At 34.4% G+C, this 24,885-nt stretch overlaps 5 protein-coding genes across 6 annotated transcripts; 2 read left to right on the forward strand and 3 right to left on the reverse strand.

The window, feature by feature from the left end:
• Positions 1 to 214: 214 nt before the first annotated feature.
• LOC132036333 (E3 ubiquitin-protein ligase RMA3-like) lies at positions 215 to 2,936 on the reverse strand. Its single transcript, XM_059426655.1, has 2 exons — positions 2,772 to 2,936; positions 215 to 1,356 (listed from the first exon to the last, which is right to left on the reverse strand). Exon 2 carries the CDS (start codon positions 1,349 to 1,351, stop codon positions 608 to 610), a length of 744 nt encoding a protein of 247 aa, XP_059282638.1. The 5' UTR covers positions 1,352 to 1,356; positions 2,772 to 2,936; the 3' UTR covers positions 215 to 607.
• Positions 2,937 to 8,465: 5,529 nt separating this feature from the next.
• LOC132038589 (uncharacterized) lies at positions 8,466 to 11,599 on the reverse strand. The gene is made up of 2 exons (XM_059429240.1): positions 11,267 to 11,599; positions 8,466 to 9,103 (listed from the first exon to the last, which is right to left on the reverse strand). Exons 1-2 carry the CDS (start codon positions 11,505 to 11,507, stop codon positions 8,790 to 8,792), a joined length of 555 nt encoding a protein of 184 aa, XP_059285223.1. The 5' UTR covers positions 11,508 to 11,599; the 3' UTR covers positions 8,466 to 8,789.
• Positions 11,600 to 15,103: 3,504 nt separating this feature from the next.
• LOC132036382 (uncharacterized) lies at positions 15,104 to 16,163 on the forward strand. Its single transcript, XM_059426711.1, has 2 exons — positions 15,104 to 15,511; positions 15,698 to 16,163. The coding sequence occupies exons 1-2, from the start codon at positions 15,257 to 15,259 to the stop codon at positions 15,857 to 15,859; spliced, it is 417 nt and encodes a 138-aa protein (XP_059282694.1). The 5' UTR covers positions 15,104 to 15,256; the 3' UTR covers positions 15,860 to 16,163.
• An 878-nt stretch (positions 16,164 to 17,041) lies between these two features.
• LOC132036819 (uncharacterized) lies at positions 17,042 to 18,157 on the forward strand. Its single transcript, XM_059427207.1, has 2 exons — positions 17,042 to 17,458; positions 17,832 to 18,157. The coding sequence occupies exons 1-2, from the start codon at positions 17,204 to 17,206 to the stop codon at positions 17,991 to 17,993; spliced, it is 417 nt and encodes a 138-aa protein (XP_059283190.1). The 5' UTR covers positions 17,042 to 17,203; the 3' UTR covers positions 17,994 to 18,157.
• Positions 18,158 to 18,958: 801 nt separating this feature from the next.
• On the reverse strand, positions 18,959 to 22,641 carry LOC132036704 (3-deoxy-manno-octulosonate cytidylyltransferase, mitochondrial-like). 2 transcript variants are annotated; one of them, XM_059427083.1, is made up of 8 exons: positions 22,230 to 22,641; positions 21,403 to 21,448; positions 21,174 to 21,248; positions 20,950 to 21,074; positions 20,346 to 20,485; positions 20,206 to 20,257; positions 20,000 to 20,110; positions 18,959 to 19,413 (listed from the first exon to the last, which is right to left on the reverse strand). In XM_059427083.1, exons 1-8 carry the CDS (start codon positions 22,449 to 22,451, stop codon positions 19,321 to 19,323), a joined length of 864 nt encoding a protein of 287 aa, XP_059283066.1. In that variant the 5' UTR covers positions 22,452 to 22,641; the 3' UTR covers positions 18,959 to 19,320. The 2 variants fall into 2 exon arrangements, with proteins under 2 accessions (XP_059283066.1, XP_059283065.1); XM_059427082.1 differs by having other exon boundaries at positions 21,174 to 21,260; positions 22,230 to 22,639.
• Between the last annotated feature and the right edge of the window lie 2,244 nt (positions 22,642 to 24,885).

Raw genomic sequence — 24,885 nt, forward strand, 5'->3', positions numbered from 1 at the left:
TCTCGTGTATTGTATATGCCTTAAAACACTACTTTGAAATCTTGGACATATGTTCGAGATTTCATACATATAGCAGTGCTTGAAACACATATGTCAATTTCCTAACATGTAAGATCAATTTCAATAGTCCACTCGGGTAAGATCATATTTGAATTATAGCTAAAGAAATCCAAATAAATTTAGAACGAAAAGAAGATGAAGATCAGAAGTACGAAAAATAGAAAAAGGAACATGTCCATTCTTCATATATTACATTGCAAATATCATAGACCATTTGGGACGGAAAGCAAAGGTTCACTGGGCTCCTTACAAGAGTTCCCTCCAAATAAACCCATTGTTATAAGCAGAGTAATAATGCTACTCAAGGACAATTAAAAAGAGACTACCAAAGTGACAGAGCAGATAGATACATCTGATGCCACTTTCGGAAGGGAATGCAGAAAGAAAATAAGAGGAAAAAAGCAACCTTTGCGCGGTATTAAGCTTTTTTTTTTTGGTTGAATCTCTTATAAGCCTATGTATTTCTACTATCTACTGACTGACTGTTAGTGACAACAGTCACATAATTTTTACATCTGTACATCAAGAATTAATCAATATTTAGCACTCAGAATAGCAGAAGGCATAGGATGATGCAGCAGAAAAAAAAGATGGATAATCTGTTAAGAGACTTTTCCACCTGCCTCATTCTTGAACTGCCACTGCCTGGAACGGCGTAAGTGCTTGGATGAGGATAGGGAAATAAACTCGTGTCTGAGTTCCCGAACATCCTTGCCAAAAACATTTCTCCAAATACACCAACTGTCGGGCTGGATAAACTGATTGCTGGAGTACCCCCGAAGCTGGATGGAGCCAAAGCAGCATAGGTACCAAAGGCAGAGGGGAAAGATCGCCTGTGATGAAGTTGCTGACTCACGTGAGAAGTTGGAGACGATGAATTAACCAGAGTTGTTATCCCAATGGCTTGAGGCCTGCGCGGTACAACAACATCCAGTTGAGACTTCTTGGATTCAGATTCTGTTGATGATGTTCCACGGCCATAGAGAGGTACCAGCGATGAGTTTGAGATGTGAGCCTTACAGACTGGACATTTACAGTTCTCTTCTGATCCCGGAGTAGAGCTCTCAACCTGGAGCCACTTGTAAATGCAAGGCCAGCAGTAGAGGTGACCGCAGAGGGTGACTACAGGCTCATGTGCTGAGTCAAGACATATATTACAATCATAACCTCCTGTTATACTGTCAGAACTTGATGTTGGAACTGGAACTGCACTTTTCTTCTTAAGGGAAACATCTTCTTCAGATACAAAACTGAATATATCTTCACCAACAAAATTTTGTTCCAAAGCCATGAGATCTGTTAAAGGACATTAGCAAATAAATCAGTCACCTCATAAAGTTTATTCAGACACTACGAAAAAAACCATAGGAAGTAAATGGCTGTCGATAGAAACTTAACCTGAAAATCTACAAGGACGGGATCTATGATAATAGTTTAAAACGAGAAATAGAAATGAACCGTACAAATGAAAACATACATGATGAACCGTACAAATGAAAACATACATGTTTATCAACACTGCAACATGATAGGATGAAATCCAGATTTTCAAAAGACGATTCTACATAATTAGTCCGTTTTTGATGAATTGACCATTTGGAAAGCAAAATGAAGACGACAACTTAACAAAGCAATCTTCATATTTCCTTTCTTTTAGAACATAAAATAGAAGCTTGGCCTATAGGGAGTATGCATGTGAGGAGCAAGAGTCAGAAACAAATCCATAGTCCCAAGTAAACACGCTATATTCAAGCACTAAATACTAAACCATATAATTGCATCTATTAGCTTGAACCCGTTTTCTTCTAAACAAAGGTAGTGAACAAATTACCCATCAGCTAGAATCTATTTATACACAAGTGTTAGCTCCTGAAAAATTGAAATAGATCATAAAGCTAGAATGTGGCTAAAACTGGATTCCAATTCTTTTAGATTGAAAATACATTTGTTTGTCAAACTGCAAACTACATCTCCCAGTCACTTTCAATATCCAAAGGCCAAAAAACACATTAAAACACCGTCATAAAGGCAAACGTTATATACCAATAGGAGTTATCAAATTCTATCCTTTGTAGTCCCACAAAAGTAACGAACGATGAAGAATGCAATCACTAATGGCACAGGATGACATATAACCAAACTTAACCAGACCGGTTTCCATTCTTGTCACTTGTCTATTTCACAAATGCAAAAAAATGGAAGTTTCCCTATTTAACTTTTGGGATGAAACAGGCAGGAACTTGCTAAACTTTTCTGAAACCGAAATCATTAAGAATTTTTCTTTTATAAGTCTGAATCCATCAAAATAATATAGAAGTAGCAGTTCAACGAATGTAAAGACATCTTTTTTCACGAAAATAATTAACACCATTCTATCAACCATAACCAGAAACAATTGAAATAAATGAGATTTTCCAATAAAAGTATGTGGACCCAATTTATTTACAATGTCAAAAGATCAAAATTTTAAGAGTTTTTAATCTGAAGCTCCAATTGAAGATTTAACCTGAAATTCAAGGAGCAAATTGCAAATTTGCAATTCCAAAGAAGGTACAAACATGATCACAAAACTTGGTCTCAGATAATTAACAAAGAAAACAAACAAACATAGGTTACAATGAACAGAAATATTATGTACACATACGTGAAAATAAAGATCTCAAAAACATTAAGGTAAAAACAAGCAGAAAGATGAAGAATCAAGAACGTACCAATAGATGAAAACGTAAGGAAGATGTTGAATTGTGAATTGTAAAAATGAAAGGGTAATAAGAGGTAATGAGAAAAAGATGGTTGTGAATGAAATTGAATGGAGGAGGATAACGGGTAGGTTTCGATATTTAAGGGGGTTGTTTTTGTATTTATAGCAACTTCAGTTCTCTATTTTCAATTCTTTATTTATATGGGCTACGGAGAAAAACCACTCGTTTAATTCTCAACCGCGTAATTTGAGAAAAGATAGGGAAGGTGCGTGTGACCAACCTTTTTCTTTTTTTGTTTAGATAACTTTTTTTTTTAATTCGATGTTAAGTACTCCCTCTGTCCCAATTTGTTTCAAGGTTGATCAATTTGGAGTCAAATAATTTTTAATTTGACTTAATTTTAAATATATATTCTTCAAATATTTTATAATAAAATTTACATAATTGAAAACTACATAAAAATTATAAGTGTGCATAATCAATAATTCAAAATATATAAAAATAGTTGGAGAAAATCGTAGTAAAAAAAAAAAAAAAAGCTATTTGACTCCCAAACTGGTCAGCCTTCAAACAAATTGGGACGGAGGAAGTACCTATTTTGGGGTCGGATAAATTCAAGTTCTCGTCGAAAAGTTTCAGTTTGAGAGTTAAATGCTTCTCATTAGAGGCGACTTCATATCTAGACTCAACAAATCCAAATTTCTCATTATAGATGAAAAAATAGTTATTACATCACCATAACCTCTGATGGTTTCCTTTTCTACTAGTGCTTAGATCAATTTTTTCCTCTATTCACATTTTACTTTTGATATCATATATTTATTAATACGATTGATTTAGATTAGTGTCATCATAAGAATCATTAAAGAGAAAACCTTCCTACTAGATGCTTGCCTATTCCTCATGCTCAAACTTGAAATTTCTGGATAAAATGAAGGAATCTTGTTCATTTCGCTGCATGATTACTAATCGCATTTGATGCGTACTTGTTCATGTGATTAATTATTTTATATTATATTTTAATTATCATTTAATCATAATTAATTAATATAGAATTTGAGTCTGAGTAAGATTCTTTTCATTACTTTTTGCAAGTTCTATGAACTAATTTATCAATAACAATAACAACATATCCAGTATAGTCTCAAAAGGTGGGGTCTGCGGAGAGTAGAGTGCGGACCTTATCCCTATGTGGGAGGGAGGTAGGAAGGCTATTTCCGATAAACCTTGGCTCAAAAAACAAACAAAAAAAATGCTTCGAACGACATTATGTTGGGAGGAAAAGGAACAAAGTAATCCGTTATGGACTATTTCTTATGTTTGTCTCTAAGAACTTTTAAAAGTCATGCTTCTGCAGTAAGCAGGGTGGATAAAGCACTCATCTTTCTTCATTCGTCATTCTTCAATTCAACTACCCAAAAAAAAGGGAAATAGTGTTGGTGCAATTTCGACATCACTATACTATTAAAAGATAATCATATTTATCCAAAATTGAGGTGTGATTGGCACGTAGTCACATAATTTTCCGCCTGATTATAATGCTTAATTAGTTTGATTAGTTATACCATCTTTGAAAGGAGGGATGATAACTTTTTCAAATTAAATTAGTGCCTGCTTAAAATTGATGAGTAGTACTTAACGTATTAGTAAGTTCTTATGACAATGACTACAAACAATATATGTTTATTAAATATTTCATTTGATATATATAATTAATCTTAGTCGAAAGTAATTTATGCTTCCAAATAGGGTGTCAAAAAATGCAATTGTATAAAATATCGAAAATCTGGCATGTTTGGACAAACACATAACTAAAAGGAAAAAGGGAAGTTGTTAAAGCATCTAGAAGTCAAGAATGATCAACTAGTTCAAGGCAAGAGCAAGAAGATATTTCGAAAAGAGAGAAGCATGAAAAGCAATATATTCTAGAAAACACAATGTTTTATAACAGCTTGAGCAAACCCATGTAAGACAGAAAAATTCCTTTCTTTTTTGGTTAACGATTTGAAATTCAAAATTTATTGATCCGATGAAGAAAATTTATTATTAGTGATGACAAAAAAAATTCTTCAAATCTGTCGCAAAATAATTTTGAAGTTGACTTGAGGATGTTGATTTATGTATCACATTCTATAAGACTTATATAGAGCCTCTTTGGAACTTATTTTAGGTTCATTTAAGTATTTTTGTAGTGTTTTTAAAAATATTTTTAAGCATTTGTTTTGAAGTCAAAATAACAAAAATAAGCTAAAAACCATAAGTTAAAATAAACAAGCCAATAGTCACATTTATTAAAGTTATTACAAAAATCTTATTTTTTTTTAAACCCAAATGGGTATTAATGTTAAATTTAAATTCGCATAGTCTTCTTTGTGCCATAAATTGACAAATCCTTGTGGGAAAACGCATTTATTTACCAACAACTTTTCCATTTTTAAATATAACTAAAAAATATGAGCTTGCGATTTCTAAGAAAGTATGCCTCGGATCGAGCTTGCATTTTAATCTTCTTAATATTGTTCTCTTAATCTCGGTTTCAAATTATTACTAGTATAGTGATGACAAAAATTCTAGATTTTTTGAATCAGCTATTAAATTTCAAATCCATGACGGTGGTTTGTGGTAATTAAGTTATATCCCAAAGAAATTAACAAATCAAATAATTTTGAAGTATATATACTTCAAAACCTAAGATATCGGAATTAAGCGAATAGTAGTTAGTATCTCACGTTAATGACAATGGGTTCGTGCCTCTGTGGTGAAATTAGTTGGAATGACAAATACATATATATTTATGTAGTTTGATAATTCGTTAACAAATTTTGGATGGGGCACTTTAATAGACAAACTTGTCTTTAATAACTGAACATTCTATAAGACTTATATAGAGCCTCTTTGGATTGGCTTATTTTAGGTTCATTTAAGTATTTTTGTAGTGTTTGATAAAATAAAAATATGTTCTTAAGCATTTGTTTTTAAGTCAAAATAACAAAAATAAGTTACGTGTGGATCTTAGTATATAAAAACCTAACAATAAATTGTTAGAATAAAACAAGCCAATAGTCACATTAACCGCAAAACTCCTCTGTTCTTTCTTGAGAATAAGATTATTGTGCAAAGTCAATAGTCACATTAACTACAAAACTCCTCTGTTCTTTCCTGAGAATAAGATTATTGTGCAAAGTCAAAGTTGGTCTATCTAATTTTCTTTTCCAATCCATGGATTTTCACTTACGTGGTCCATAGATCCAATCGCTGCAAATTTGTAGGTCGTTTAATTAGTGGATTAGTCATTCAGAAACTAAAGTAACTTTACAGCTAAGAGTAAATTCAAATTAAAACTCCTTTAACCTACTCCTCTGTTCTTTCTTGAGACTAGCAAAGTCAAAACGTTTTTGTTTCCTGAGAATAAGATTATTTGAAGTCAAAGTTGGTCTATCTAATTTTCTTTTCCAAAGATTTTCACTTACGTGGTCCATAGATCCATCTTCTAGTAGTTTTAATTAGTGGATTTTTAACCATCTTATACTTATGTTCATTAAACTTTAAAATTACTCCTTCGTTCTTTTTATGTTTTAACCATCTTATACTTATGTTCATTAAACTTTAAAATTACTCCTTCGTTCTTTTTATGTTTTAGTGTAACTGAACACGAAATCTTGCGGCCCCAAATTATATATGTGTCTAACATAGCGAAAATATCATTTGAATTTTTTGGTGTTAAATTTGTCATGTATTCTGCTAAGGCAGTAGGTAAAATGACAATTTAAGATTAAGAACTCACCAAATAAATAATAAAATAAATGACTTATATCTTTTGAACCTAATCTTACTCAATACCATAAGAAGGAAAAAAGTAAGCTGTTGGAGATGCTTGAAAATTCACTTCTGTGTTGCAATTAGATTACATCTAGAAGCGGATATATAGACTATGGAAAGAAAAGTAAGAATTTCTGGTTAAAAAGTTGGCCTTTACTTGCACCAGATATTTACATCAATTCAATAAATACATAGCACATGTCTTGATAAACATGGTTATCACTAAATCATAGCTAACTATAATACACATTCACACCTTAATTTATCATTTAATTATACGTGTAAATCGTTTTGCGTGCATTTTATTGAACGATTAACAAAAAAACACATGCAACAACCTTCCAATTTTCAGTAGGTATCAAAGAGAGGCCAGGTCTTTGTGCAAATTGTCAAATACTACGTGGGCTTTGGGTAGAACTTATCCATCCGACTCTATCAACAATATGCTCGACCAGAATCTTACAGCCTGTGTAGGTCCATTATACAGAGACATAAGTGGTGCACTTTTGCCCTTTTTCTTGTAGATCGTTTAACATATTGTCAATGCTACGACAGCTGAGAATTTAGCATCCACGTCTCTGAATAAATCAATGTTTCATCCATGTATTATCTCATAATTTCGCTGAAAAAAAAATGGATAATTTTAATTTAAAAATTAACGTTTGTGGAAGGAGTGATATATTTATCCAAAATTTAACGTTAAGAATAACTGGGGTCCAATAAGTAGAAGAAAGGCAAATCTAAACCATTTTCAATAAGTTAAAGAGCAAATTTTACTCTATACCTTATTTTGAGCACAACCTCCAAGCCTGTGCCTCTATATTTTTGTTTTTTATTTGGTCTAATCCTAGGCCTTTTATTTTAACATTGTCTTGTAGTTGTATACTATTAGACTCAAATGAATAAAATGGAATAACATGAATAGTGAAGATTCATAATCAAGGAGGATTGTTGATGTCATCGCAGACCTCTTTAACCTTTCCAATGTAATGTGCTACGACCTTTGAATGACCCCAAAATTTGTGAGCCATTGGCTTTAGCTCTTTTCATCCTGCTATGAATTGATTGTTCTTGTACTATGGGTCTACCAAAATCGGCCTTATTCAAGAGGTGGGGTCTTATAATTAATTGTTCTTATATACCACCGAAATTAGCCTCTGATGAGGGGGTAAAATCTATAGCATCTGTAGATACCAATACATTCTCTGCTTTCAGGCGCATTTGTGAGATTTTATTTTGGGTATATTGTTGTAGCCATTAGCTCCAGCTCTACATATTTTTGAAGGTTTTTGTTGTACTAGAGCCTGAGCCCAAGACCCCACAGCATTAAGCGAGGCTCTGAGATCTGATACGTGGACAGCTAAAATCACAGGTTCAGATAGATTACCAACTTGTGAAGGCACCACCAACGAGTTACACTGAGGACAGAGTAAAAATGTCTCTGCTGTAATTGACCTTGGTATCAAATGTGTATTATCCAAATGGAGTTTCCTACTATGAAAAGTTTTTGATTCCTTAGAGATTAACAGTCAATTATGGTAATTTTAATCTTGTTTCTGTAAACAGAATATATCCTGATTTACTCTGATCTGCTTTCTCCTGTAATAACGAACTTTAATTAAGCTAAAAACTAACCAAATCCACACAAGGAAACAAAAGTAGCAAAAAATCAAACTAGCATCTTGGCAATGGCTCAATCTAACTTAAATCCTTGTTCGTGCAACACCACATTATTCTCTCCATATAGATGGTGATGACAATACAGGAACATAAAACAGGCAAGTTAATACATCAAGGAACACATTTGCTGCCATGAACTGCAGCTCTGGTAAACACATTCGCTCTCACCAGTCGGAAGGTATAAAACAGCCCAGAAAACCTCAGTACTGAGAACTGATAAACATAGAAGCTGCTCTTTGCCTTGATAGTTTTGATGCTACGGGAACCGAACAAGAGAAGAAATATGCAAGTTTCACTCAAAACATGCCTAGGATGATGCTTTCTTAAAGCATTTATAGACGCGACTGAATTTCTAAGCATGAGAAATATTCAACTACCAACAATCAACATAACACTGAAGTAAGGGGAAACATAATGCAACCCAACTATACAGGAGCATTTCAGGTTTACATAATTAATTGCCGCACGAGAGGCTAAAAGGGAATATATGAGTAAATTCCCATTAAATATATCTATATATGCATCATTTTACAAGAATTTTTCTATGCAGGTGGTTAGCGTTGATTTAGGAACTGCACCAATGACTGCATCTTTCTTCTCTCCATTCTTGAATATCATCACAGTTGGGATGCTTCGGATTCCAAATTCGGTTGCTGTCGATGGACTTTCATCTGTGTTCAGCTTGTAGAATTTAAGCTTGCCAGCATATTCCTTTGCTAGTTCATCAACGACGGGGTGGATCATTCGGCACGGACCACACCAGGGAGCCCAAAATTCAACCAGAACAGGTACATCAGACTCAACTACAAGTGACTTCCATGTTTTATCATTAACAGCACCAACTGCAATTACCGGGAACTGTTTAAACCAGCAAAAGATACTGACAATGATGGGAATTCTACAAAAGCAATGCTTTCTAGACGAGAGATATTTTGCACCAGGCTAGTAACACAGAAACAGAAGACAGAGAAACACTTCATAATCTACCAGACAAGGAAGCTCATGTATCATATCTTTTTAGAACATACCCAGTGTAATCCCACAAGTGGGGTCTGGGGAGGGTGGTGTATATGCAGCCTTACCCCTACCTTGTGAAGGTAGAGAGGTTGTTTCTGATAGATTCTCGACTCAAGTAAAGCATGTCATATCTTTTTACACTACATATTAAGTCCACTAAAGAGCAAATTTGACAACATAGAATCCCATTTTCCGAACTAAGCATGATTAATATAATTGGTGCAACATCAATTATGAAGCTTAAGCCCCGGTGAAAAATGAAGCTTCTGCAAGGCGAAAGGAAGTACTGACATACCAAACTATGTCTATTCCCTAAGATCTGAAGTAGCTTCACGAGTAACTCATCAGTATCTAACAGGTGTAGTTCAAGTTGGTAGCACTAAATTTAGTAAAGAGTGCCTCATCACGAGCAACCAATATTCAATGAATTCATAGCAGCCTTCTTTTTTTTTTGATAAAGCAAGATTTAACAATGAATTCTTAGCAGCTAAGTGAAACTGTGAAAGTAGCAAAGCTTTCTGGGAATTATATACCATGGAGGCCCTATGATATCTTTTACCACTTAATTGGGCTCATTATCTTGACATACTAGTTCCTTTTATAAAGTTATTAAGGACCACATGCCAACGTTTTTTTTTTTTTTTTTTTTTTTTTTTAAACAGAAAATCCGAGAGCTAGTGGCGCACGGTTTGGAACTTAAAGGATAATAGGCCCTCTCTTTCAGCCTTCTCCACTTAAATACCAGGCTTTTGTCTGCGGAAGGGTTCGAACCCATGACGTGTGCCTAACATAGTATTTACGAGCTAGGGGTTATGGAAAAGACCGAGGGCAAGAGCATAGCGCGGGGACCATTGCAGGGTATCTTGTGAGATATATCTGGTGGTTGTGAAAGGTGAAGGAGCACATGAAAGATGTTCCCAATTTTTTTGCATGAAGGATCTTTCAAACTTTTTTCTATGTTTTGCATTCTCGTGTCCTTTCTTTTCTTTATGCAGAGCATCACAACATTATTCTTGCCGCTAAGACTCCTATAGGACATCTAACACGAATAATTGGCATTTTACTGGTGGTTGTCCTGGACAAGTTCCAGTTTTATTAAGAAAAATTAAATCAGTACATCTGAGAACTAATCCATAGTTTATTAGCTATGTCTCTGTGTAGAAATAAAATAGAAAACATACTCTGCTCTCAAATTTGCCAATGATCTCCACTACCAACTCTCCCATACTATATAAAGCTACTTCAACTAACTAGGACATTAGTTAAACAAAGTAACCAACACAAAAATACCACAACTCACAAGCAACCTACAAGGAAAGATATGTTGTTCACGTTTCCATTTCCAATTCCAAGTAATATATCTTGAATACGAAATATAATTCTAGTTACTTCTACTACCATGAGAACTCAAAATCGGTTTACTAGGTGAAAAAAAAAACTAAAAAGTCGTTTGAGTGAATACATTGTTGGGAATGCAGTTGAATTTCCTAAACCGTTCATCAATAAGTTAGGCTTAAACGAGCACAGAGAATCTCAACATAAAAATAATTAGTGAAACAGATATAAAATACTCCCTCCGTCCATTTTTACTTGTCCTTAAAAATATATGTCCATTTTTACTTTTCCAGTTTGGAAAACCAAGAAATATTTACCATTTCATACCAGTTTTTACCTTTATTATTAATTACTGGGTTGGAAACTTGAAGGAATTGTTAATGGCTACATAACTTTTAAAGTATGTTTGATTGATTTCAATCACGAGAGCTCATATTCATTTAGATATAGTTAAAAAAAAAAAAAAAAAAAAAGAACAATTAAAAATGGACAAAACTTCCGTTGGTAATACAGTTGAATTTCCTGGAACTGAGTTTTCATCAAAAGTGTATACGCTTAAACAAGCACGGAGAATCTAATAATTAGTTTTTTTTTTTTTTTTATAAGGAATCTAATAATTGGTGAAGAAGAAGAAGAAGAGAGAGATAAAATACCTTCAAGGGCGGTATTTTGAGCTTCGGAAACGATTCGTCTGCCACGTGGAATGATTTTAGAGGATGAAGTAACAGATAGGGATGAGGGAGTTGGTTGGATCTTAAGGCCACTGAATTGAGAGAATCTAACTGATGAACGAAGAGGACCGGAGAAAGAAGAACATGTTACTGGAGCCAGTGACGGCGAGTGGAGTACAGAGGAGGCGCGTGGGATTGTAATGGTTTCCACCACACCAGCCATGTGAGGGGAAGAGATAAGAGTATGTATGTGTGGAGGGAGAGAAAGGGAGTTTGGATATTATTTACAGACAGAGATAGTGAGGTCTGTGGTTGAGGTGAGTTTTGGAGTTTGGTTTTTGAGAATTGAGTGAGAAGATTAGTGGATGAATGGATCCCTCAAGAGTTTGGTACATGCACGAAATTATCCCGGTATTATAATTCTAAAATTAATTTATCTCATTTAAAAAGTGAGATAAAATAATTCTAAGGTTAATGAGATGAGGTGAGATATTTCATCTTTAATTATGGGCTTCATTTTATACTTTATTTGGTAGAAAATATAAATTTATCCTGGGATAATTTTAGACTTTCTGCTAAATATGATATAAAATTAATCTCAAAGTTAGTGCTGAGATATTTCATCTTATACCGTGTACCAACCGACCCCTAAGGGGTAAGGGGTCGTTTAGTATGCGAACTAAATTATTCCAGTATTATAATCCTGGAATTATAATCCTGGGACTAATTTATCCCATTTGAAAGGTGGGATAAAATAATCCCAACTATAATGGGATAAGGTGGGATATCCCAGGATTAGTTTTATTTTATAATCTGTTTGATGGAAGGTATAAAATTATCCAGGCATAAATTTAAGCCTTATATCAAATATGGTATAAAAAATTAGTCTTTGGAATATTCCAGGATATCATGCACCAAACGACCCCTTAAGTGTTTATGTCATCCACGTGCTTCTCACTCATCTCTTGCACATTTTATTGATTTCATTTGGGCTACTTCATCCTTGGGCTGACCACAGTGCTCTTTTCAGGCCCATCTTGAACCTACAGAGATTTTCTTTGGAAAAGTTACATTTGCTGCTTGACCAAAAATATTTATAGCAGCTAGTCAATATACATATATCATACACTAGTTTCATAGTATATATTACATATTTGCCAGTTTGTTTTATTGGATGAGTGGCTATTTAAGGTAAGTTTCTGCCCCCGTACTTTGAAAATTTATTAATTTTATCTTTTGTTAAATTTATGGTATAATTTTATCTACATCATTAAGAAAAGTCTTGTTTTTGCCCTTGACCTTTAATGGAACTCCAACCTGAGAATAATTTTAAGTCACATTCAAAAGTTGTGGTGTATATTTGGACTTTTTTTATCGAATTGCTTGGAGACGTGAAGTCGACACATTTATCTCTAGAGTTCCGTTGATAAAAATAACAAATATGGGATAATTTGCTAACGCAAGTACATATATGGATGGACAAGATCATTTCTATTCCAAGACGGGGACTTTGATTTTTCCCATCGACCTATTTGCAGAATTCAATTAAAAAAGAAAAAAAAAATCTATATTTCCATATCTTTTGCCCTTAACCCAATAGATAAAATTGCTTAATGAAATTTTGTATCACTAACGAGATGGATGTTTGTTGTCCCAATCATTCCTTTAGTCCCAAGCCCGCTAAAGAAAGGACTGGCTTAGAACAAAGTATTCGTGTAAAAGTATAAATGGCAAATTTTGAATAGTACATAGGCAAATTTATACCTTTGTCCTATTCTATTTTGTTTAGAAAAAGGAGGTGGTTTCCTTGATTAGGAGAAAAAACTCTTGGTCATACCTGAACTATATTATTTGAGTGCATGGTAAGTTACAAAGGTCTATAACTCTAATCTCAAAGAATTTGTTTCCACATATTTCTTTCCAACATCTTTCTTCACCTGTTACTCTTGGGTTTGGGAAATAATAAAATAAATCAAGTTGTCTTATATTTTATGAGCCTTGTGACGCATTCTCCACGATGAGTTATTCCAAAGTTTATAAAACGCAAGGCCATACTCTTGTTGACATATAACGGAGAATTCTTTTTTTCCTAGTGTAAAATGGTTTAATCGTTTGATTCAGTCTCATCAATCACACTTGAAATATTGACTACAGGAAAACCATTGGGATATAGAACAAATAAAAAAATTGGTCGGTGAAAGCTTAAATTTAGAATTGATACTTCAAGTAATTTTAGTCCTCACAAATTCATTGACCTTGATGGATTATCAAATACTGAAAAATGAGAAACAACAACATTACTATTCAAAACATATATGAAAAAAATTGTCCGTAGTAAAAGTGCGAACAAATGATAAATATGTTTGACAGTAGGAATGACAAAATTAATATGTTGGAAACAAGAGGGTTGCAATAAAATGTTTTCTTAGCAAAATATTTGGAAAAAACCACCCACAATAACAGCAATATTAGTGTCATGACTTATGATAACGCATATTGACAAAGAAAATAACCATCAAAGATTATGGTGACGGTAAGTACCCTTCTCAATTTCAATCAATGATTTCGAGTTTGAGTCGTAAAAATGAAATTGACTTTCGATAGAAAATGCTTTACTCCCAAAGTAAGCTTTTTTGATGCAGATTTTGAATTAGTCAAGCTCTAAAATGAGTATCAAATACGAGATAGAACCAAAACTAGACAAAAAAGAAGAAGGTGTTATTGAATTGGTAGAAGAGGAGACCAAATGTGAAAAACTAGTGGGAAGCACAATATTTGGGAATCTCCCATGCCATGCTCGTGTAGTCAGAGCATGAAAAACCCCCACCCAACATGCCCATTATTACTCACCTTTGTCATTTCCCTGCCTCTACCCTCCGCCTTTTCTCCCTATTTTAAGTATCGCCATTTCCACGCCAACCACAACGGCACCAATTAATACTCCTCTCATTTTATATACTGCTAGTACTATTATCAATTAAAGTAAATAAATATTAGCATGATTTATACATTCCTGGATATAATTCCTCTGCATATTGTATTTCACAAAAATAAAATAAAATATCCTCTAATTCAATTTGTCCGAATCTCGATATTTTTCGGAAAGAAGTATTTAAAAAAAGGCCTGGCTGGACTTGTCACTTACGTGCTACATATAGAAAATTAATTTGTGATGCTGCAAAATATAATGGAATAATTTAACTTTAAAAAAGACAGCATTTTACTACGACAAAAACAGTAACAACGTACCCGTAGTTTACATTAACTCAATAAATGCATGATATAAGAATTCAAATAAATACTTTTTTATCACTAAATTATACTCCCTCCATCCCAATTTATATGAGGATGTTTACCGCGCATGAAGTTTAAGAAAAAAAAAAGGACTTTTGAATTCTAAAACAAGCGAAAGAAATTTTTGTGCCTAGAAATCATTTCATTAAATATAAAATGAGAATTAAATTGTTGCTAAATATAAAAATGTGTCATTTTTTTCGTGACTGACTAAAAAAAAAGAGTATCATATAAATTGGGACATAATAGTAGTAGAGTATACAGTATTCGGGCCTACGATAATAAATTAATATGATTTAATATAAATATTGTGACATACATAATATTTTTACTGGGTAGCGTAGAGTATCTAGATATTTCGGCGGGAACTCTCAACTCTCACGCGTCGGCCAGTCTAATCCCACTTTGCAATTTCTTCCCCATTTTCCCCTTCCTGATAATCTGATAAAAAATAAAAAAATATATATTTTAATAGTACTATAATAGTATAGTTGGTAATTGGTCAAATAGAACTTCAAAACGTACCAGCCCTCACCCTGTAGTTGGGTCAGTCTGTTTCTCTGAATGGTCAAAAATTTCAGCTCACCTTCCTTTTGTGATGACTACCAGACAATTCAACCCAAATCAATATTGGAAACAGTAGCTAGCAGCAACTCCCTCCACAAAAACTCCTGAAAAATGCCCATGCACTCTTCTTCTTCCCTTTCTCGGCACCAAAGGCCTAATAATAACAACAAAAACAATGGCAAATCCATGTCAACTGAAGAAGAAGTGAAGCTTGCTGCTCTGGCAATTAGCCTCAACGTACAGCTCAGATCAGCAGATATGCCTTTTGCCATGCAAGAACACGCCCTTCGTTACGCTAGAAGTCTACTCCTCCAACCTGGAATTCACCGCCCTAACCCAACCTTCCTTGCTCGCTCCCTCAAAAAGGTGAGTTTGGTTCCTCTCAGCTTTAAAAAAAGAGTTAATTGGTCACTGATTATTGGGGTGTGTAACTCGTGAAAAAATAATAGCTCAGGTGTGTTTTAACCATTCTTTCTGAAAAATGATTCTAAGTTTCAAATTTGAGTTCAATTTTTTTGAAAATTTAGTGACTGAAACTTTTGTGGATTTTAGGAGTTTGATTCGATGTACGGACCAGCGTGGCACTGTGTGGTGGGGAAGAGTTTCGGATCGTTTGTGACTCACTCGCCAGGTGGATTTGTGTATTTTTCGCTTGATTCGTTTTCCTTCCTTCTGTTCAAAACGGAGGTTCAGTTGATCACGGAATCAGGCTGATTCATTTTCTGCTTGCTGCTGTCGGTGGTTAGTTTCGTAATCCACAGTTACAACAGATCATATACTGGCTGCTAACTTCTTTTGGAGTTTTTTTACAAGCTATTAGTGTACATGATAATATTGATATTTCTCTAAGAAAAGAATTACATGTAGCACACTGTCACCTGTTTTTTCTCACTTCTATAGTCTAGACTCCATGGTGAATGGAAATCTTCTGTTTGTTTCTCCAGATTCTACTTAGTTCAAATTTACCCTCCCTTATCTGTATGTTGAATCGATAATTTAACTTCCACCAATTATGGGACATTTTCAATGCCCATCTCCCACTTTTTTTTTTTTTTTTAATAACCGTGGCGTTGGACTAACTTGTACATCGACTAATTTCATGGGTAACTACTAACTCCCACCAACACAGGTACTGTGTCACTCTATCCCCAAGGTATGGGAAGAAATTATTAAGTGTTTTTGCCTCCAATGGATCTTTGAACACTAGACTTCATGTGTCTCAACCCACTAATGCCTTTCTTACCCACTAATGCCTTTCTTGTACAATAATAATTATTACTTCCTCTGTCCCAATTTATGTGATGCTGCAAAATATAATGGAATAATTTAACTTTAAAAAAAAAGATTTTACAAAGACAAAAACAAGAACAATGTACCCGAAGTTTACATTAACTCAATAAATGCATGATATAAGTCTTCAAATAAGTACTTTTTTATCACTAAATCATACTCCTTCCATCCCAATTTATATGAGGACAATTACTGCGCACAAAGTTTAAGAAAGAAAAAAAGAAAGACTTTTGAATTCTAAAACAAGCGAAAGGAATTTTTGTAGCTAGAAATCATTTCCATTCAACGATAACATGAGAATTAAATTGTTGCTAAATATAAAAATGTCATTTTTTTTTTTAATAGATCAAATAAATCGTGACGCTATATACAAAGATTCGGCCTATGATAATAAATTAATATGATTTAATATAAATAATGTGACATACATAATATTTCAATACTGAGGATTCAAGAAATGTTTCTATTGACTATCTCAACCCTCAATCTCAAATTGTAATCTGTTCCCCATTTTCCTTTTTTCTACCAATATGTAAAATTAAAAAAAATATATATATATTTTAATAGTAGTAGCAATATACCGGGTGGTTGGTCAAATAGAACTTCAAAACGTACCAGCCCTCGCCCTGTGGTTGGGTCAGTCTGTTTCTGTGAATGGTCAAAAGTTTCAACTGACCTTCCTTTTGTGGTGACTACCAGACAATTCAACCCAAATCAATATTGGAAACAGTAGCTAGCAGCAACTTCCTCCACAAAAACTCCTGAAAAATGCCCATGCACTCTTCTTCTTCCCTTTCCCGGCACCAAGGGCCTAATAACAACAACAAAGGCAATGGCAAATCCATGTCAACTGAAGAAGAAGTGAAGCTTGCTGCTCTGGCAATTAGCCTCAACGTACGGCTCAGATCAGCAGATATGCCTTTTACCATGCAAGAACACGCCCTTCGTTACGCTAGAAGTCTACTCCTCCAACCTGGAATTCACCGCCCTAACCCAACCTTCCTTGCTCGCTCCCTCAAAAAGGTGAGTTTGGTTCCTCTCAGCTTTAAAAAGAGTTAATTGGTCAAAAACACACCCAACTATCAGTCGTTCCCTTTTCTTCACACCATCAATATATTAAAACACTCCTTAACTATCAACTGTTTCATTTTCCTACCTGACAATATTTGAGTTTTTCAGGTAGGAAAATGGAACAATTGATAAGGTGTGTTTTAATATATAGATGTGATGGTTCAAATAGTAAAAAGGAACACCTGATTATTGAGGGGCGTGAAACTCGCGAAAAAATAATAGTTCGGGTGTGTTTTTAACCATTCTTTCTGAAAAATGATTCTAAGTTTCAAATTTGAGTTGAATTTTTTGAAAATTTAGTGAATGAAACTTTTGCGGATTTTAGGAGTTTGATTCGATATACGGACCAGCGTGGCACTGTGTGGTGGGGAAGAGTTTTGGATCGTTTGTGACTCACTCGCCAGGTGGATTTGTGTATTTTTCGCTTGATTCGTTTTCCTTCCTTCTGTTCAAAACGGAGGTTCAGTTGATCACCGAATCAGGCTGATTCATTTTCTGCTTCCTGCTGTCGGTGGTTAGTTTCGTAATCCGCAGTTACAACAAATATACTAGCTGCTAACTTCTTTTGGAGTTTTTTCACAAGCTATTAGTGTACATGATAATATTGATATTTCTCTAAGAAAAGAATTACATGTAGCACACTGTTTCTTACTTTTCTCTCTTATATTCTCGAGTTTAGGCTCCATAGTGAGTAGTATTTTCAGTCTTTTCCAGATTCTACTTCACCCTTATCTGTCATGATGATGATTCGATCAATTTATCTTCCACCAATTATGGGACATTTTCAATGGCCATCTCCTTTTTTTTATTTATTATTATTTTTTTTTAAATAACCGTGGCGTTGGACTGACTTGCACATACATCGACTAATTTCATGGATAACTGCTACCCCCACCGACACAGGTACCGTGTTACTCTATCCACCAAGGTATGGGAAGAAATTATTAAGTGTTTTTGCCTCCAATGGATCTTTGAACATGAGACTTCACGTATCTCAACTCACTAATGCCTTTCTTGTACAATAATTCACATACATCGACTAATTTCATGGATAAACTCGCTACCCCACCTTAGTACCGTGTTACTCTATCCACCAAGGTATGGGAAGAAATTATTAAGTGTTTTTGCCTCCAATGGATCTTTGAACATGAGACTTCACGTATCTCAACTCACTAATGCCTTTCTTGTACAATAATAATTATTAGTATGGTATTGCTAGTAGCACTTACATGTTCTGGTTTCTTATAGATTGATAAACTTATACCAACTTATTACCCATTAAAATGGCAGCACTGGTATGCAGTTCCATTCCAAGAGTCAAACTAGTCAAGAAGCTATCCACCTGCAACCATGTACAACCCAATGTCCGACCACCATTACCAATATAATTTGTTGAACTTTAGAAATTGGCACAATATGACTTCAAAGAAAATCAAAATCAGACTCAGATGCTACCAATACAGAACAGAACATCTTTATTCACACTCTAGGAAAAATCTACAGTCAACAGTCAGCTTGCCCTCTAAAGCACATTTGTTAAGCACAGACAGAGGGCTGCCATGTAGAAATAACCCAAATTCCAGAATTCGATGGAAATAACAAGCCTTAACAAGGTTGAAGACAACATACATCACAAACACCAAAATTTGAACTATTCGCGGGATTGTTACAACTTCATCCTATTTCAAGTTCTTTCATTCAAGAATTCAGCAACATCAATGGTGCACTGATTCTGATTGAGAATGGCTTCCAGGAAGCTCAACACGTATAGCTCTAGACAACACCAAAGTCATCCAATAGAAACTTATTCTGCTCTAAGACAAGTTTCTCTCTCGCATGAACTGTTCTATCTTGTCTACATCTTCCGGGGTGTCAACACCATGAGTTTCATGGTCAACTTTAATCACCTGCATACAGGACGAGATCCATCCACTATAAAAGCACTCTAATATATAATCAGAACAAGAGGCAAATAGGAAATGAAGATGAGCAAATAAATGAAAGGCTGCAATAAGGCAGACTTCAATGGAAACTGATTAACCTTATCGACAATTCTTAGTTTCTCTCTCTTTTTTTTTTCCCCTTCATAATTACATCTAAAAGATTATAATTTTCCTGTCTACATATGGTAAATACTTACTCAAACCCGGTGTTCACACAACCAATTTACCAATTTAACTTTAGCAATTATTAAAAATTAAAGTGAGAATCAATATCACTTTTTCATCATTATTAAGTGAGACGTGTATACGAAAGACACATGTCTTGCATTCAATGATTTGGTGTACACACCAGGTGCGGGCAAGTTTTTACCGTCAAAGTTTTTCATATAATTGAAGGAGAAAAACTTTTCTTCTGCGTTTAAACTGTTTTCTCCACAATATTCAGACACAACCAATTAGCATACAAAGTTAACTTGACGAGTCTCCAATTTTATAACCCGAGCAGGCGAGCACAAGTAAAATGAATAAGTCAAGCATGCAGATTTGGTACCTTCATCTTGTATCCATTCTCAAGGACCTTCAACTGTTCAAGATCTTCTTCAAGTTGCAATGGTGTCGGTTCCAATTCTGGATATATTTTCAGGAACTTAGAATCATAGCTCTGGATATGAAATAAGAGAGAGACAATTGCTCAGTCATACAATATTTTGTTAGATAAACTAATGATAATTGCACTATATATGTACCATCCAATACCTGAATTCCAAGGTGCAGCAAGTAAGGAAAATGAGGATTAACCTTGCCAGACCTGAAAGTTTGCACAAAGTGATAAGGTTTTATCACACGGTAGATAAGAAATACTACTGCATTAGAGTTTTCAGAGAATCATGACTAACTTGTTATAAGGGATCAATCCTCGTGAAAAATAGATTGCATAACCACGATTATCAACCACACATTTAACACGATTTGGATCAAATGCATCCTCAGGTTTCAAAGACGTCACAGCAGTGCTAAAAACCGCGTCTGGCGCAGCCTGCATAAATACAGAGTAGTATATTATGACGAAGTTAAACTACTGGCAATATAGAGGCTGAAAGAAAGTTGTGAGGAGATGAAATTACATTAGAAATCTTGTAAATCTGAACTCTTCTTCATACGTTTACAATAGAAATATGATATGACTACATATAATGCAGGTTTTGTGGCAACTGACAACCCATCATCCCAAGAGATGATATCACGAAATCATTGTCTCAAACATAGATATTCAGCGAGTTCCTTGCATTTTGCACCCCTAATATGTGCTATCTTTTTCGATTTGCACCTTATCCTATTATTTTTAATGATTTGCACCCTAATCTCTTCCTTTTCTTGCAAAACAACAAAGACTCTTTTTCTTGAATTATTTCATGGCTGTTAAAGGTGAATCATTCAAAAATATAAACCAGGGAATAAGTGGACAGCCTTTTGTCAAGAAAAAGAACGAAGAAACTTTACCTGCAGGGCTTTGACAATGCCATCTATTATCTCTGGTTCAATAAGAGGTTCATCTCCTTGTATGTTAACGACAATGTCATACTTCTTTCCAAGCTTTTGAAGAGCTTCATTACAACGCTCGGTTCCTCCAATTTAACAGCTGAGCATTAGCAATGTCACAAACTGAAATTACCAGAAGTAGTGCAAACTTTATGATTAAGAAAACAAGCGCATGTTCTATTTACCATTTCTACATGATTCAGAGGTCATTATTACTTCAGCACCAAAACCTTGGCAGCACTCAGCTATCTTTTCATCATCTGTTGCCACAACTGTTAAACAATACGAACATATCCGCAAATTTTAGAACTACTACTTCTCTTTTTATTCTCTCTTTTCTTTCCTCTTTATCTTTGTCAGGGTTTGTGGTTGAGGTTACAAAAAATAGTCAAATTAGGTGAAATGGAGACATACCAACGTGATCCAATGTAGCAGCAAGTTTTGCCCTTTCCCATGTTCTCTGCAATTAAGAATTTGAATCTGGTGAGGGTGTCACCTCCTTTGGAAATGATGACTATGATAGTGCATCCTGATTAAAGCTACATTAGAGGTAAAGAATTTCAAACGAAGAGATTGCACTACGAATATTGTATGCAGTTTCCAAAAAATTCAGTAATTACATTCTTCTCTTAAATTGAATGTTAGTTGAGATCGGTGGCTTGTTAATATTTAAAGAAAACTTAGAATTACTCAGGATGTAGACACTTGTTAAGTATTCGAAAATTGATATTTTGTCATCTAAACCCAGTAGTTTCGACGCAGAGCATAATTTATGTATGAAATCCACTAAATTTGCAACAAATAGTAGATATGATTCCATAACTTCAAAAATATAATGGGTTCAAATTCAATACTAAGAACGTTAAAGGTTGAACCCATAGAGCTTGAATACTGAATTCTCCTCTAGCGAGTAGTATCCATTTTGTAATCTGTGCTCCATTTGACCAATTCTCTTCACAATTGACAAAATCATGCAATTTACAACGGGTCATTTGCACTTTTACCCCTATTTTGTGCTGGCCTTTAATTTTTGCCCGTCAAGGCAAACAACTGTTTTATATATTCGCATCATAATATCCTACAAGTTATGTCCGCACCTTTAAAAAATGATTTTGAAGGGAAAAAGTTAAAGACCAGCCCATTTGAAGGGCAAAAATTAAAGACCAGCCCATTTGAAGGGCAAAAATTAAAGACCAGCCCATTTGAAGGGCAAATCGTGCAATTTCCTGTTATAGAAATACCTGAATCATGGGTTTGCCGAGGATATGAACAAGGGGTTTACCCTGGAAGCGAGTGGAAGCAAAACGGGCGGGTATAATTCCAATGACCCGGCTCCGAAACCTGCCGGATCGGATAAGGTAGGCCCGAGCCCCGAAAGCTGCAGCCATTGCAGCACCTACAGCTAGACCATTAAGGATCCATGATTTTGAAGAGCTAGATGATGATGAACTAAATATCGGCATTTGGTTTTCTTGTTAACTGATAAACAATTGGAGAAATTGGCAAATGTCGAGTTGAGTGTTGAGGCAAATATCACTTATAATGCTTAAGCTAAATTTAGCTGAATGCAGATCAAATCTACGTCTGCCAAATAGAAGGTGTAAAGAAAAGGAAAGGAAACGTTTTTTCTTTCTTTTATCCCTCTTGTAAAAACAAATACGGAAAAGGGCCGAATGTACCCCTCTACTGTCAGAAAAGGGTCAAATATACCCCTCTTTTTCAAATAAACCCCCATCGTTATATTATAGGTTTAAATATACTCCTTCTCCTTTAAGTTTGTCCAAGTTGAACATCCAACCCTACATTGCATGCCACCTCAGTGCCCCTAACCCATTTTACCACTCACTTCTCTTTATTCTTCCACCACTGAAATTTTCTTACCCTCCACCACTCTTGCCACCATTACCGTCATATAATTAGAGCTCCGAAAAAATGTTCTTCCAATGGACTGTTCTTACTCGTAGTGTTTTTCAAGAACTCGGGAACCTGCCCCTCAGCTGATACATTACCTACTCGTACTGTTCTTTCCTCCTAAAAGTACATAAATTACACAGCCAAAAAAGAAAAAAGTTAACAATTATTCAATTTGCAGTGAGAAAAAAGAAGAAAATTCAAAATCCCGCCATGAAAATGGAGAACTGACCTGCATTTTGTTTATAAAATCTTTTTGGACTATGGAACCTGTCTTAATCGAAATGGTGGCAATGGTGGCGGAAGGGAAGAACACTTTAATGGTGGAAGAACAAATAGAGGGGAAGGTAAAATGGATTAGGGGACTGAGGCGGCATGCCACGTGGCATCCACCTCATTAAATGTCATTGTCACATAGGACTGGATGTCTAACTTGGACAAACTTAACGGATGAGGGGTATGTGTGAACCCATAGTATAACTGCAGGGGTATATTTGAACCTAAATTATAACGAGGGGTATATTTGACCCTTTTCCAATAATACAGGGGTATATTTGGCCCTTTTCCGAAACAAATATGTCACTTCGTCCTGTCAAATCGTGTTTAAATAACACGAAGATTTTTAAAATTTGTGATTTAAAATATATTATAAATATTTGGATGACTGTTAAAGATAAAATGAGAAGTTTAAACTGAAATTATTACTAGATATAAGAAGATGTCACATATAATTGATTAAAAGAAAAAAGTGTCACATAAGTTAAATTTATATATATTATAATTGCATAAACAAACCGCTTACGCGTACACTCTCTAAATCCCAGGAGATATCAGAAACTCATTTATCTTTTTCCTCAATTTTTTAAGTTTTTCCCCTACTTTTCCCAATTTATGCTATTTTTAAAAACCCAATAATTACTTCTAACTGCAAAACAACCGTTCGAATAATCAAAGTCAGTTTGAGAAACCCAACAGCACTTCAATTCTAAATCAACGATTTTTTTAATTCACTAAAACGATTTTTTTAATTCTTCTCATCTACGTTTTAATTGGAAAACGTTAAAAACTCCAATTCCAATCTATGAAGGTGGCAACAGTGATAACAAAGGACATGTACGCTGCCCGATTCTCCCATACTCATTTGAGATTGCATAATTATAATAAAATGGGTTTTAATTGGAAAATCTTTTCTCTCATCTCTTCATACCTATTAAATAATAACTTTGCAAATGGAAGGGTGAAAAGTTATTACTTATTAATCAAGATGTCTTTTCCATTAGTCGTTTTTGATATGAAGCTGAAACAATGGCTGTGGTAAGAAGAAGAGATGTGAAGAGAACAGTAATGATAACAAAGAAAATATTAAATGAACAAGATAAAGAAAGAAAATAAAGATTAAATTCAGTTTGTATTAGCGTGCTTTTAAAGTTAACATTCCTTTTTTTTTTTTTACTGCTAATTTTTTGTGAAAAATGGGATATAGAAGTCTGTTTCAAAGCCTAAAAAATTACATGAATCTTTAAAATATTGTGTTGCCTTTTTAGTTTTTATATCTAAGGAAATTTTAAATTTTATGGCGAGATTCGTTCCCTGCAAAATTATTATGCACGATTGGACTCGCAAAAATATATATGTGTCTTTATTGGTATATATATCCTGACATTCTATGAGCATTTCCATTGATACATATCCTGACATTCTATTAGCATTTCTTTCATTGTTTACTCCTTACCTTTGGAACAAAAAATTTAATCCCATGACAATATTGAAGAATAAAAACTATATTGAGATAACTTTAATTTTCGCGCAAAAAGCCATTGGTTTTTGTCCATATATTTTTCCCAATATTTTGGTAGTGAGAGGCAGAAATATGTCATTTTACGAAGTTCAGTGCATACATCTTATGGATTAATAGAGTTTTTTTAATCGAGGAGCAACTCCATCCGCTATACCACATCCTTCAACAAACTATATGTAGTTTGTTGG

The sequence above is a fragment of the Lycium ferocissimum genome, chromosome 11 (genome assembly GCF_029784015.1).
Source record: "Lycium ferocissimum isolate CSIRO_LF1 chromosome 11, AGI_CSIRO_Lferr_CH_V1, whole genome shotgun sequence".
Lineage (NCBI taxonomy): Eukaryota > Viridiplantae > Streptophyta > Magnoliopsida > Solanales > Solanaceae > Lycium > Lycium ferocissimum.